Source organism: Oncorhynchus nerka, linkage group LG27 (assembly GCF_034236695.1).
Source record: "Oncorhynchus nerka isolate Pitt River linkage group LG27, Oner_Uvic_2.0, whole genome shotgun sequence".
Taxonomy (NCBI): domain Eukaryota; kingdom Metazoa; phylum Chordata; class Actinopteri; order Salmoniformes; family Salmonidae; genus Oncorhynchus; species Oncorhynchus nerka.
This window is the reverse complement of record NC_088422.1, coordinates 26,778,139-26,794,118: the sequence shown is the minus strand read 5'-3', so window position 1 is coordinate 26,794,118 and position 15,980 is coordinate 26,778,139. Positions and strand designations below refer to the sequence as shown.

The 15,980-nt window shown below is 41.6% G+C and overlaps 1 protein-coding gene across 1 annotated transcript in view; it reads right to left on the bottom strand.

The window, feature by feature from the left end:
* The window catches only part of LOC115111487 (homeobox protein cut-like 2), a 119,194-nt gene that overhangs the window by 30,763 nt on the left and 72,451 nt on the right, over window positions 1-15,980 (bottom strand). Inside the window, 1 exon segment of the mRNA XM_029637584.2 lies at window positions 9,316-9,394. Within this exon segment, the coding sequence (XP_029493444.2) occupies window positions 9,316-9,394 (79 nt within the window).

Below are 15,980 nucleotides of genomic sequence, written 5' to 3'. Positions count from 1 at the left end.
AGTATGCATGTGTGTGTGTGTGTGTGAGTATGCATGTGTGTGTGTGTGTGTGTGTGAGTATGCATGTGTGCGTGTGTGTGTGTGTGTGTGTGTGTGTGTGTGTGTGTGAGTATGCATGTGTGTGAGTATGCATGTGTGTGTGTGTGTGAGTGTGCATGTGTGTGTGTGTGTGTGTGTGTGAGTATGCATGTGTGTGTGTGTGTGTGTGTGTGTGTGTGTGTGTGTGAGTATGCATGTGTGTGTGTGTGTAAGTCGCTCTGGATAAGAGCGTCTGCTAAATGACTTAAATGTAAATGTAAATGTGTGTGTGTGTGTGTGTGAGTATGCATGTGTGTGTGTGTGTGAGTATGCATGTGTGCGTGTGAGTATGCATGTGTGTGTGTGTGTGTGCATGTGTGTGTGTGTGTGTGTAAGTAAAAGTAAATGTTCAATTCCATCCTTATCCTAGCTACAAGGGTTCCGATACAGTTTAACCGCCACATGGTTTATGAGTACACTTTCTTGTCAATGCCTGTGTTGTCCTCGTTGCGTTACATTACCACTGTTGGTTCAGTCTGCTCTTGATAGAAAATGTGTTTATGACTAAATATAGCCCCTAAAACCATCCTGGGTCCTCCATTAAGCCCTTGATACATGAAAGTGTAGGTCAGGAAATCAAACTGAATACATCTTAAAAGACATCCATTTCTTATCAAGAAAATAACTCAATTCAAAGTGTGTGGTGCAATATCAAGCAGGAGACTTCAATGAAAAATGGAGACCTTTAAAAGTAAGTCGCTATTTCTCCGACATCCACTTTTATCTTGAATTCATTAAATCTGTAAACAGCATTCTCTACTCTTGCCATGAGTGTTCCTCTGATCTAGCTGGAGATTGGACTGTGTTTTCCTCTCGTCTCCTGCAACAAAGAGCAATACAGTATAGTTTTCCCCGGCACCAAACAACATCAGAATACACACATTCTTTCTCCCCATCCTTCGCGCCTTCTCTTTCTCTCTCACTTCCCCTGCTGGTCACATCAGGCCTGCATTCCACATTAAGACAAGCTACAGTTGGCTTTTAATTGGCCCTCTGCAATCACCAGCCTATCCCCACAAGGATCGGCTCTCCTCAGCAATGCAACTCTCAAGGACCAGCACTCAGGTTTTGAAGTGGCCCCACACAGTCTTGGAAACCACAGAGAGCACCGACTCTAAAACATAGATAAGAGCTACAGTCTTATGATGTTACAGGATATTTAATCAGTATCAGAATGTTTTTAATGGCATTATACCCATAAATAACACAAGTTACTGTAACACACAGCTATTAATGTTCCCAATGTTGAAGTAGGCCTACTCCCTCTTATCAATGTTCTTGAAGTTTAACACTTGCGCACACACACACACACAAGTACTGTTAAGGCTCAGACACACCAATAGCGTTTGTTGGTTGAGAGTACTTAGCACCTCTGAAAGTAATTTGCGAACTGAGTGCGCACAGCATGTAGAATCAAGTAAAGAATTATGGCGGGTGGTCCCTAAAACATTGATTGGCAGACAAACAAAGCAAAATCCTTGACAATAATAATAACCAATAATGAAATCATTACAATTGGTAAACTCTTCAAGCATTGTGTGTGTGTGTCTAAAAAAATGAATTTTTTTAGAAAGTGCCATACTGGGCTACCATGTCCTGTCCAGAAACAACCCCTAGCCCCTCAACATCTGCTCTGTCAACTTTGTCCAACTGTCTGGAAGAGGTTAAGTCTTGGATGCAGAACAACTTCCTCCAACTCAACAGCAGCAAGACCGAGGCAACTCCTGCAGCATCCGCCCTGCCATCTCTCCTCAGTCAACACGAACCTGGGTTTGATATTCCGTGCACTCTCCTTCAATGCCCACATTAAATCACATATGTATAACATAATTCATAAGCCATGCCAAACTGCTTAATGCACCCAGGACCCGACTCCAAACAAACCGTACCCTTTCCTGCCACGTACCACACATTTGGAACTCCCTTCCTGACAAGACTGTTCACTGTTGGGCTTTTAAAAATAAAAAAATCTATTTCATGCACTTTGAGTTAATTCATGCATCTGTCCTCGTGCTCCTAGACCTTAGTGCTGCTTTTGATACCATCGATCACCACATTCTTTTGGAGAGATTGGAAACCCAAATTGGTCTACACGGACAAGTTCAGGCCTGGTTTAGATCTTATCTGTTGAAAAGATACCAGTTTGTCTCTGTGGATGGGTTATCCTCTGACAAATCAACTGTACATTTTGGTGTTCCTCAAGGTTCTGTTTTAGGACCACTATTGTTTTCACTATATATTTTACCTCTTGGTGATGTCATTTGGAAACATCACGTTAACTTTCACTGCTATGCGGATGACCCACAGCTGTACATTTCGATGAAACATGGTGAAGACCCAATGACAGCTTTGCACACTCTTGGCATTCTCTTATACCAGCTTCACCAGGAATGCTAAAAATAAAGAAAAACTCTTGAATGAGTAGGTGTTCTAAAACTTTTGACCGGTAGTGTAGGTAGCTAGGATATGTCAGTCTGCTAACAATTTACAGTTTATTAATAAGTCAATACACACTAAATCTTATGCAAACATTTGAGAAATAATACTTTATCTTGGCATTGTGGCACGGTATGTGCAGCTGTTAATATATTAATTAATAGATAATAGATCTGTGGTGTGTATTCATGGTTGCCTTGGGTTAGCCAGGCTTCCCCAAATAAAGTGTCTCTTTCGTCTCTCTGTGTTTCATAAATTTTCTTGAATGTACAGTATCTCACCGGAGAAAGCATCCGAGCGAATGAAACAGCGCCCCTCTGTCTCAGTATGTGTAGCCCATTTATCAGATTCTGTCTGATCAAAAATAGTATGACATTGTTGTTGCCCGTAGCATTGAATGCAAGGGAAGCCAGCGAGCATTTGGCCTCCCCTTGATCATTTGTTTTATAAAATAATAGCCAACTGAGTGAGCTCAGCTGTGAATGGTCCTGGTGCACCAAAAAAAAGTGTCAAAAGGAAGTTAGTTTGGATTTGGCTTCAAACCAATCACATCACATTAGAAGCTAAACATTAACAACACATCTCGTTGTGTCATTGTCCTCCGGTGGCTAGCTAAAATCGTGCATTCCTAAATTAGCCATGGATGGAGATAGGGATTTGGACTTGTGGTTTGACTTCATTCTCCATACTCTCTAATGATTATAACGGTGATTTAATTCTCCATACTGACTAATGATTATGACAGTGATTTAATTCTCCATACTGACTAATGATTATGACAGTGATTTAATTCTCCATACTGACTAATTATTATGACAGTGATTTAATTCTCCATACTGACTAATGATTATAACGGTGATTTAATTCTCCATACGGGCTAATTATTATGACAGTGATTTAATTCTCCATTCTGACTAATTATTATGACAGTGATTTAATTCTCCATACTGACTAATGATTATGACAGTGATTTAATTCTCCATACTGACTAATGATTATAACGGTGATTTAATTCTCCATACTGACTAATGATTATGACAGTGATTTAATTCTCTATACTGACTAATGATTATAACGGTGATTTAATTCTCCATACTGACTAATGATTATAACGGTGATTTAATTCTCCATACTGACTAATGATTATAACGGTGATTTAATTCTCCATACTGACTAATGATCATAACGGTGATTTAATTCTCCATACTGACTAATGATTATAACGGTGATTTAATTCTCCATACTGATTAATGATTATAACAGTGATTTAATTCTCCATACTGACTAATGATTATAACGGTGATTTAATTCTCCATACTGACTAATGATTATAACGGTGATTTAATTCTCCATACTGATTAATGATTATAACAGTGATTTAATTCTCCATACTGACTAATGATTATAACGGTGATTTAATTCTCCATACTGACTAATGATTATAACGGTGATTTAATTCTCCATACTGACTAATGATTATAACGGTGATTTAATTCTCCATACTGACTAATGATTATAACGGTGATTTAATTCTCCATACTGACTAATGATTATAACGGTGATTTAATTCTCCATACTGACTAATGATTATGACAGTGATTTAATTCTCCATACTGACTAATGATTATAACGGTGATTTAATTCTCCATACTGACTAATGATTATAACGGTGATTTAATTCTCCATACTGACTAATGATTATAACGGTGATTTAATTCTCCATACTGACTAATTATTATGACAGTGATTTAATTCTCCATACTGACTAATGATTATGACAGTGATTTAATTCTCCATACTGACTAATGATTATAACGGTGATGTAATGTAATTTAATTCTCCATACTGACTAATGATTATAACGGTGATTTAATTCTCCATACTGACTAATGATTATAACGGTGATTTAATTCTCCATACTGACTAATGATTATGACAGTGATTTAATTCTCCATACTGACTAATGATTATAACGGTGATTTAATTCTCCATACTGACTAATGATTATAACGGTGATTTAATTCTCCATACTGACTAATGATTATAACGGTGATTTAATTCTCCATACTGACTAATGATTATAACGGTGATTTAATTCTCCATACTGACTAATTATTATGACAGTGATTTAATTCTCCATACTGACTAATTATTATGACAGTGATTTAATTCTCCATACTGACTAATGATTATAACGGTGATTTAATTCTCCATACTGACTAATGATTATAACGGTGATTTAATTCTCCATACTGACTAATGATTATAACGGTGATTTAATTCTCCATACTGACTAATGATTATAACGGTGATTTAATTCTCCATACTGACTAATGATTATAACGGTGATTTAATTCTCCATACTGACTAATGATTATAACGGTGATTTAATTCTCCATACTGACTAATGATTATAACGGTGATTTAATTCTCCATACTGACTAATGATTATAACAGTGATTTAATTCTCCATACTGACTAATGATTATAAGGGTGATTTAATTCTCTATACTGACTAATGATTATAACGGTGATTTAATTCTCCATACTGACTAATTATTATGACAGTGATTTAATTCTCCATACTGACTAATGATTATAACGGTGATTTTGATCAGACATTGTGCCCCTGGACTGAGAGGATGGACCTTCTTTTCTTACTTTTTTGTACTTTTTACCCCCTTTTCATGATATCCAATTGGTTGTTACAGTCTTGTCCATCGCTGCAACTCCCGTACCGACTCGGAGAGGCGAAGGTTGAGAGTCATGCAGCCTCCGAAACACGACCCTTAACCCGGAAGCCAGTCACACCAATGTGTCAGAGGAAACACTGTACAACTGGTGACCGAAGTCAGCATGCATGCGCCCGGCCCAAGGACATCGGCACAAGGACATCCCGGCTGCCAAACCCTCCCCTAACCCGGACGATGCTGGGCCAATTGTGTGTCGCCGCATGGGTCTCTCTTGTCGCGGCCGGCTGCAACACAGCCTGGGAACCCGGGTCTGTAGTGATGCTTCTAGCACAGAAATGCACTCATGACGCACGAGAGGATGGAAGTTCAACATGTAGCTAGATGTAGTATGTTAATGTTAACTAGCTGGCCTGCCACATTGTTGCCCATGAAAGGAAGTTAGGCTAGTGAGCAAGCATTTTAGCCAGGTAGCCTAGGACAATCAAATCTAAAAGCTTGTACTGTATGACAGTCATAAACCATTTAGGCAACATGAGAGGAGGATGGCACTGGTGTTTTTCTACAAGTAGGGCGAGTCAGGTTTTTCTACTTGCACGCAAGCACACAGAAATCATTCGGATACCATGGACAGCCACATCATATTTAGCTAATGTTGATTGGACTAAATCGTTTTTGATATATTTTAGTTGTCACTGTATTAGGACTAAGCAGAGGTGATTAGATGATGTTGAAATGTTGAAGTTGAAATGGTGCTGGAATAGTGGAGGCAGCGCCTGTTTTCTTTGCGACTGGCGGTAACTCTCTGTGGTTCTAAATCAATAGTTGTTTAAGTAGTCCGAAAATGTCAGAAACATGAACTTGCTTGACCATGCTGTAGGTCATGTAACTGTTTGGTACATGTTTTCGGATGAAACAAAGGTGTGTTTGAATTTATTCTGCCACTGTATCTTCTTATTGTCTCAGCCTTAGGCGTATATATCATGGTGTCAGAGCATATGAACTAATAGGTTATACAGCAAACAACACAATTATCACAACACATTTTTGCCTGGCTTGGCTTCCCCAGTGATTTTACCCACACACCGCTACTTTAATAGATTCATAGAATAGAGATGGATGGGTGAACTCCTACTTTGAAAGGACATGAAGTGAAAGGACATGAAGTGAAAGGACATGAAGTGAAAGGACATGAAGTGTTGGCTGTGCACTTGACCAATGACAGGCAACCCAAATTGAACCCCGTCCACATGTGAAAGTTGAAATATCAAGTCGTTTTGGGTTTTATAGCAAAAACTGAAGAAAAAAAACAAGCCATTTTTTTATATTTATATAAAAAATTAAATAAACAAACTGTTTTCATGTTCCCGATTGCGCCGCTTTAACTTGGAGAGCAAACGATCAAAACGTACACAGACCGTTATCTAACCTCAGGAATCTTGACTTAATGTTGACCATGACATAGGCTAATTAATTAACTTGACTGCTCTAACAACATTAGACACCAAAATGTTCTGTCAACCTTCGAGATAAACATTAATTCCCGCACTTGGCTGTTGTTCAGTCTTGTGCAGCATCACACAAGCTCTTTATCACTTGACTGTCATTCAGAAAATTCTTTCCTGAATCAGCTGATGTTGCGCGACAATGTCCCCACATAACTAAACAGCGAGATAAAGGTGCATGAAACAACTATTATGCATGATTATTGAAGAACCCCGTTAAAGACAGTATACATTTTTGTTTTATTAGTCATGTTAAAGTTACTCTTTCAGTTAGAAGTATTCGATTTTGCAACCACATAATTATTTTGGATGTGTGACCATGATAACTGTTTTCACACCATAAGATAGCGAGATATGTCACGACATCCACCACTCCTCTCCTTGTTCGGGCGGCGTTCGACGTCACCGGCTTTCTAGCCAGTGCCGCTCCATTTCTCATATGTCCATTTGTTTTGTCTTGTTTCTATACACACCTGGTTTTCATTCCATAACCCCACTGCATGTATTTAGTCCTCTGTTCCCCTCCATGTCTTTGTGTGTTTATTGTTATGTGGATATTGTCAGGCGCCATACTTTTGTTACGTTCCGTGTTTTTGGCACGTTTATGTTTTTATGCGCTGTTATTTTTGGACCGGAATAAAGGTGCGCCTGCTTACTACACTCTGCTCTCCTGCACCTGACTTCACTTCCCGTACACACCCCTAACAACATACGAAATGTTAAGGAGGTACAGTACAATTCCGAAATCTCCATACAAAAAAAAAAGTGTACAACAGCAATATCCAGGAATTTTACAGGATCAAGTTCAATGTTCAATTAAATAGTTAAATGCTTAGTATATGATACAACGACAAACAGTATCATACATGTAAGAAAGAAAGGTAGTGTTTTATGTCACACGATTTTTGCCAAATCTGTGAAGACTCCAAGCATGAGAAACCGTTTAAACATACACTACCGTTCAAAAGTTTGGGGTCACTTAGAAATGTCCTGGTTTTTGAAAGAAAAGCACTTTTTTTGTCCATTAAAATATCAAAATCGATCAGAAATACAGTGTAGACATTCTTAATGTTGTAAATGCCTATTGTAGCTGGAAACGGCAGATTTTTTAATGGAATATCTACATAGGTGTACAAAGGCCCATTATCAGCAACCATCACTCCTGTGTTCCAATGGCACGTTGTGTTAGCTAATCCAAGTTTATCATTTTAAAAAGCTAATTGAAAACTGTTGTTCAGATTAAAGAAGCAATAAAAGTGGCCTTCTTCAGACTAGTTGAGTATCTGGAGCATCAGCATTTGTGGGTTCGATTACAGGCTCAAAATGGCCAGAAACAAATACCTTTCTTCTGAAAATCGTCAGTCTATTCTTCTTCTGAGAAATGAAGCCTATTCCATACCAGAAATTGCCAAGAAACTGAAGATCTCGTACAACGCTGTGTACTACTCCCTACTCCCTTCACAGAACAGCGCAAACGGTCTATAACCAGAATAGAAAGAGGAATGGGAGGCCCCGGTGCACAACTGAGCAAGATAACAAGTACATTAGAGTGTCTAGTTTGAGAAACAGACGCCTCACAAGTCCTCAACTGGCAGCTTCATTAAATAGTAGTCGAAAAACACCCGTCTCAACATCAACAGTGAAGAGGCGACTCCGGGATGCTGGCCTTCGAGGCAGAGTTCCTCTGTCCAGTGTCTGTGTTCTATTGCCCATCTTAATCTTTTCTTTTTTTGGGCCAGTCTGAGATATAGCTTTTTCTTTGCAACTCTGCCTAAAAGGCCAGCATTCCTGGAGTCGCCTCTTCACTGTTGACGTTGAGACTGGCGTTTTGCGGATTTCACTGTTTCAAGGACAAAATGACATGTATTTAAGTATTTTGTTATTGTTGTTGTTATTATACATTTTCCCTAAAGTATTTATAATTTCTTCCATTTTTGATTTGTATGTTTAGGTCACATAATATAATTTAAAAGTATGCATTAAGTTGTCTGTAATAGAATAAACATGGCAGAAATGAATGTAGACATTAATAAATGCTTTTCTATAGCTTCCAAAATATTTTTTACAATGGTGAGAGAATGCCAAGATGGAGGAGTGGCAGCTTAATACAGTGGCCCCTATCAGTCCTCTTGTGTACTGTATATATAAATCATTGAGTCTAACGGTCATCTCGCGCAAAACTGCGCATGTGCAGGCCGTCAAATCGAAGGCCCTCCTTCGATATGTTTTTTTTTAACGAAAATGTGTCAGTTTGTCACATGTTCAACTACTTAAGACATTGGCTTGAATCTAGGTTGTGCCTTTATATTGAGAAAATGAACAACTAAGGAATAGTTTTTCACTTCTCTCATTGACTTCTCAAACCACAAACCACAGCCTGGTCTGCTTTGTCTGTTTCGCAAGCGTTCCCGGAAGTCTCGCGATGTTACGCCTCTTGGTTTAGAAACTCTGTGGTTGACCTAATGATGTTGACTTGAGCTTGGTGTGTAGTTGATCTGGCTGGGAAGAGTGATCTCCTATGGGAGGGTTGTTACATGAGTAATGTATGTTGTCTGTGTCTGTGTTGTGATGTGTGTGTGTGGCTCTGTTCCAGGTGGGAGACTCACCTGGGGCTTCGATAAGCTGCTTGTAGATTCCCAGGAATGCAGACTCTGCCTCCTTACTGCGCTTGTTCAGAGCAACCACCTAGAGAGAACAGGACAGGACACAGCCGTCAGGGTGACACTCAGGCATCAATACTACACCTGTGCTGAATGGACATTTATTGACCCATACACACCACCAATCTACATTTAAATACATTCTAAACTGTTTTGACATATGAAGTAAACAGCCAGCATATGAAGTAATTGTGCAAATGAGACAGACAGAAACAAAGCCACAATGATCTATCTGTAGAAGTTAATCCCCAACATGACATTCTGATGGTGTTTGTGTGCTGAATTATGTGAACAAGGTTCTGAGGTAATACTGCAAGCTGATATTTGGCCTCTTAAACCCCAACGTTGCAGTGTGTAGAGAGGTGACATTTGTCCTGTTAAAACGCAGGTGCTGGTGTGCTCTATGAGGCATGTCAGCGTCTGTGACCTCCATCACACCGGCACCCAGACCCTCCTGCTATTCTCCACTCCACGGGTGATGCAAACCAATTAACAATTCATTAGGAGGGACAAAGAAGGGAATTAGGCGCCACCTGGCCCCATGGAGAGGGCACCTGCCCTGGTGGATATATGGGTTACAGTCCTCATAGCTCCTATAATACACCAGCAGCCCTGTTGTCGGAGGATGTCATTGGCTGAAAGTCTTATAGATGTAGGATCTTCATTTGAGTACTCTTTTGTTGCTGAGAGGAAGGAAATGCAAACTTATAGAGCATTTGAGTTTTAAAAAAGCTCTTAAAGTTTTTATTTCCACATGGAAATTTCAGACTTAATTTGCCCCAACGAAAAATGCAATCAACCCCTACAAAAATGTTGATTAATTACAAACCACTTTTCCTGTTGCTGCAGGATTCTTTTCCTGCTGTAGCAAACATGCTCAAATTAAGATCGTACATCTGTAGTTTAGCAACTCTGAAATATTACATCAGCTCCACTCCAAATGTCCCTCCAGTCCAAGAGCAGACTGAAAGCTAATTATTTCCATCTATTGTCTATAGAATTCCTGTCAGTGTCATAGTTTTGATCTGATCAGACACAATGACTTCTATTGAAGGGGCCAAGTGTATGGTTACGTCTGAGACGTTCTTTAATGGTCTATCTTCAGCTCAACAATAGTATTGTGGAACACTGACTGAAAACACTTATGAGAATGGTGGAGAAACTGTTTAGAGGCTTATAAATAACAACTGTGGAAAACCGAGAGAGACAAAGAGCCCTTGATTTACTGGAAATGGCTTGTGTCCTCCCTGGAGAGGCAAAACGACAGCATCATGTTTAAAGAAATATCATAAAGATCAAACAAATCCCTCCCATCACTCCCACTCCGAGTTCATGGAAAAGCTGGAGCCCAATCAATACAGATGTAATAGTCTGCAGCTCTCAGCCGACTCCTCTACTTTCTCTCTCTCCCGCTCTCCCTCTCTTCCTCTGCGTTGTTGGTTCAGCAAATAGCCTTCACACGTATAAAATAAGTGGCCTCTCTATACAAAACATGTATACATGCATATGTGTGACTGACTCCAAAATCCCAAAACAATCCAAAATCCAAATTACAAAATGTAGTTTGCTGTGTGTGCCTGTAAACCGATCCACCCTCAGTAAAGAAGAACCGGTAGATATTAACATTATTCACATATGTATAGGCTACTTGCCAGCTGTTTCTAAATGTCAAAAGCCCTTTGTCTCCCTGTCAATGAGATGCATTAACAAAGACGAAGGCTACTGTCCCATTGTGAATGATGCCATGGTGAGCTCATTGACTGTCAACTGTGTCAATGCATTGATGAACCCATCAAACAGGGCCCTGAACTGCAAATGTAAAAAGCACAGGACCTGAGAATGCAACAGGCTCCATTTTCCTGGCCCTTCATCATCCTTTAACGAGAGAACATGGAGATTACCTCCACAATCACACCATTAACCTGTCTGCAGCTGCTAAAGTAGACATCTATCACATGCCTGATGCCTCCTCACGTGAGCACACTCGGTATGTGTAACCCTCTCCCCTTACGCACGCTGCCACTACCATCAAATCAAATGTTATGTCACATGCACCAAATACAACAGGTGTAGACCTTGCAGTGAAATACTTAATTACAAGCCCTTTAACCAACAATGCAGTACAAGAAAATACCCCCCCCAAAAAGTAAGACAATAGCGGGGATATATACAGGGGGTACCGGTACATAGTCAATATGCGCGGGCACCGGTGTCGAGGCAATTGAGGTAATATGTACATGTAGGTAGAGTTATTAAAGTAATAATAACAGAGAGCAGCGTAGAGGGGGGGTGCAAATAGTCTGGGTAGCCATTTGATTAGATGTTTAGGAGTCTTATGCTTGGGGGTAGAAGCTGTTGAGAAACCTCTTGGACCTTTATATTTCACCCTTTATTTAACCAGGTAGGCTAGTTGAGAACAAGTCCTCATTTACAACTGCGACCTGGCCAAGATAAAGCATAGCAGTGTGAACAGACAACACAGAGTTACACATGGAGTAAACAATAAACAAGCCAATAACACAATAAACAAATCAATGACCCAGTAGAAAAAGGAAAGTACATATACAGTGTGTGCAAGAGGCATGAGGAGGTAGGCAATAAATAGGCCATAGGAGCAAATCATTACAATTTAGCAGATTAACACTGGAGTGATAAATGAGCAGATGATGATGTGCAAGTAGAGATACTGGTGTGCAAAATAGCAGAAAAGTAAATAAAATAAAAACAGTATGGGGATGAGGTAGATAGATTGGGTGGCTATTTACAGATCGACTATGTACAGCTGCAGCGATCGGTTAGCAGCTCAGATAGTTGATGTTTAAAGTTGGTGAGGGAAATAAAAGTCTCCAACTTCAGCGATTTTTGCAATTCGTTCCTGTCACTGGTAGCAGAGAACTGGAAGGAAAGGCGGGCCAAATGAGGTGTTGGCTTTGGGGATGATCAGTGAGATATACCTGCTGGGACGTGTGCTACGGGTGGGTGTTGTTATCGTGACCAGTGAACGAAGATAAGGCGGAGCTTTACCTAGCATAGACTTATAGATGACCTGAAGCTAGTGGGTCTGGCGACGAATATGTAGCGAGGGCCAGCCAACTAGAACATACAGGTCGCAGTGGTGGGTGGTATAAGGTGCTTTAGTAACAAAACGTATGGCACTGTGATAGACTGCTTCCAGTTTGCTGAGTAGAGTGTTGGAAGCTATTTTGTAGATGACATCGCCGAAGTCGAGGATCGGTAGGATAGTCAGTTTTACTAGGGTAAGTTTGGCGGCGTGAGTGAAGGTTTTTTTGCGAAATAGAAAGCCGATTCTAGATTAGATTTTTGATTGGAGATGTTTAATATGAGTCTGGAAGGAGTGTTTACAGTCTAGCCAAGACACCTAGGTATTTATAGTTGTCCACATATTCTAGGTCGGAACTGTCCAGGGTGGTGATATTAGTCGGGCCGGCGGGTGCGGGCAGCGAACGGTTGAAAAGCATGTATTTGGTTTTACTAGCGTTTAACAGCAGTTGGAGGCCACGGAGGGAGTGTTGTATGGCATTGAAGTTCGTTTGGAGGTTAGTTAGGACAGTGTCCAAGGAAGGGCCAGAACTATATACAGAATGGTGTTGTCTGTGTAGAGGTGGATCAGGGAATGGCCCGCAGCAAGAGCGACATCATTGATATATAAAGAGAAAAGAGTCAGCCCGAGAATTGAACATGCCCTCCGATTTGACACACTGAACTCTGCGGCAGCTTTCCAATCTTTAGGGATCTCAGACGATACGAAAGAGAGGTTGAACAGACTGGCAATAGGGGTTGCAACAATGGCGGCGGATAGTTTTAGTTTAGTTTTAGAAAGAGAGGGTCCAGATTGTCTAGCCCAGCTGATTTGTACAGGTCCAGGTTTTGCAGCTCTTTCAGAGCATCTGCTGTCTGGATTCGGGTGAAGGAGAAGCTGGGGAGGCTTGGGCGAGTAGCTGCAGGGGGGGGGGGGCTGTTGGCCGGGGTTGGAGTAGCCAGGAGGAAGGCATGGCCAGCCGTTGAGAAATGCTTATTGACATTTTCGATTATCATGGAATAATCAGTGGTGACCGTGTTACCTAGCCTCAGTGCAGTGGGCAGCTGGGAGGAGGTGCTCTTGTTCTCCATGGACTTTACAGTGTCCCAGAACTTTTTGGAGTTAGAGCTACAGGATACGAATTTCTGTTTGAAAAAGCTAGCCTTTGCTTTCCTGACTGACTGCGTGTATTGGTTCCTGACTTCCTTGAAAAGTTGCATATCGTGGGGACTATTCGATGCTATTGCAGTCCACCACATGATGTTTTTGTGCTGGTCAAGGGCAGTCAGGTCTGGAGTGAACCAAGGGCTATATCTGTCCTTAGTTCTGCATTTTTTGAACGGGGCATGCTTATCTAAGATGGTGAGGAAATTACTTTTAAAGAATGACCAGGCATCCTCGACTGACGGGATGAGGTCAATATCTTTCCAGGATACCCGGGCCAGGTTGATTAGAAAAGGCTTGCTCGCAGAAGTGTGTTAGGGAGCGTTTGACAGTGATGAGGGGTGGTCGTTTGACCGCGGACCTAGACTTGGCACTCCGGTACTGCTTGCCGTGCGGTAGCAGAGAGAACAGTCTATGACTAGCGTGGCTGGAGTCTTTGACAATTTTTAGGGCCTTCCTCTGACACTGTCTGGTATAGAGGTCCTGGATGGCAGGAAGCTTGGCCCCGGTGATGTACTGGGCCGTACACACTACTCTCTGTACTGCCTTGCGGTCGGAGGCCGAGCAGTTGCCATACCAGGGAGTGATGCATCCTGTCAAGATGCTCTCGATGGTGCAGCTGTAAAACCTTTTGAGGATCTGAGGACCCATGCCAAATCTTTTCAGTCTCCTGAGGGGGAATAGGTTTCATCGTGCCCTCTTCATGAAGGTCTTAGTGTGCTTGGCCCATGTTAGTTTGTTGGTGATGTGGACGCCAAGGAACTTGAAGCTCACAACCTGGTCCACTACAGCCCTGTCGATGAGAATGCGGGCGTGCTCGGTCCTCCTTTTCCTGTAGTCCACAATCATCTTCTTTGTCTTGATCACGCTGAGGGAGAGGTTGTTGTCCTTGCACCACATGGTCAGGTCTCTGACCTCCTCCCTATAGGCTGTCTCATCGTTGTCGGTGATCAGGCCTACCACTGTTGTGTCATCAGCAAACTTAATGATGGTGTTGGAGTCGTGCCTGGCAGTGCAGTCATGAGTGAACAGGGAGTACATAAAGGGACTGAGCATGCACCCCTGAGGGGCCCCCCGTGTTGAGGATCAGCGTGGCGGATGTGTTGTTACCTACCCTTACCGCCTGGGGGCGGCCCATCAGGAAGTCCAGGATCCAGGTGCAGAGGGAGGTGTCTAGTCGCAGGGTCCTTAGCTTAGTGATGAGCTTTGAGGGCACTATGGTGTTGAACGCTGAGCTGTAGTCAATGAATAGCATTCTCACATAGGTGTTCCTGTTATTCAGGTGTGAAAGGGAAGTGAGGAGTGTAATAAAGATTGCATCATATGTGGATCTGTTGGGGCGGTCTAGGGTTTCTGGGATAGTGGTGTTGATGTGAGCCATGACAAGCCTTTCAAAGTATTTTATGGCTACAGATGTGAGTGCTACGGGTTGGTAGTCATTTAACAGGTTACCTTAGTGTTCTTGGCCACAGGGACTATGATGGTCTGCTTGGAACATGTTGGTATAACAGACTCAGACAGGGAGAGGTTGAAAATGTCAGTGAAGACACTTGCCAGTTGGTCAGCGCATGCTCGGAGTACACGTCCTGGTAAACCGTCTGGCCCTGCGGCCTTGTGAATGTTGACCTGTTTAAAGGTCTTTCTCACATCGGCTGCGGAGAGCGTGATCACACAGTTGTCCGGAACAGCTGATGCTCTCATGCATGTTTCATCAAAGCACCTCAGAGATGTGGTGTTTAATGTCTGATCTGAGGGACTCTTCCACTCATTTAGCAGACACTCTTATCCAGAGTGACATACAGAAGCTATTAGGGTTAAGTGCCTTGCTCACGGGTACGTCGACCGATTTTTCAACTCGTCAGCTCGGGGATTCCAACCAGCGCCCTTTCAGTTACTGGCCCAGGTACTCTTAGCTACTAGGCTACCTGCCGCATACATAACCTATGCTATACCTCTCCATTGTGTATGTTTCAGTATGTATAGTAGTATGATACAATGTATCTAAATATACAGTGCATTCGGAAAGTATTCAGACCCCTTGACTTTTTCCGCATTTTGTTACGTTACAGCCTTATTCTAAAATGTATATATTTTTTTACATTTCCTCATCAATCCACACGCAATACCCCATGATGACAAAGCAACAGTTTTTTGTACATTTTTGCAAATGTATTAAAAATGAAAACTGAAATATCACATTTACATAAGTATTCAGCCCATTTACTCTGTACTTTGTTGAAGCACCTTTGGCAGTGATTACAGCATCGAGTCTTCTAGGGTATGGACACTACAAGCTTGGCACACCTGTATTTGGGGAGTTTCTCCCATTCTTCTCTGCAGATCCTCTCAAGCTCTGTCAGGTTGGATGGGGAGCGTCACTGCACAGCTATTTTCAAGTCTCTCCAGA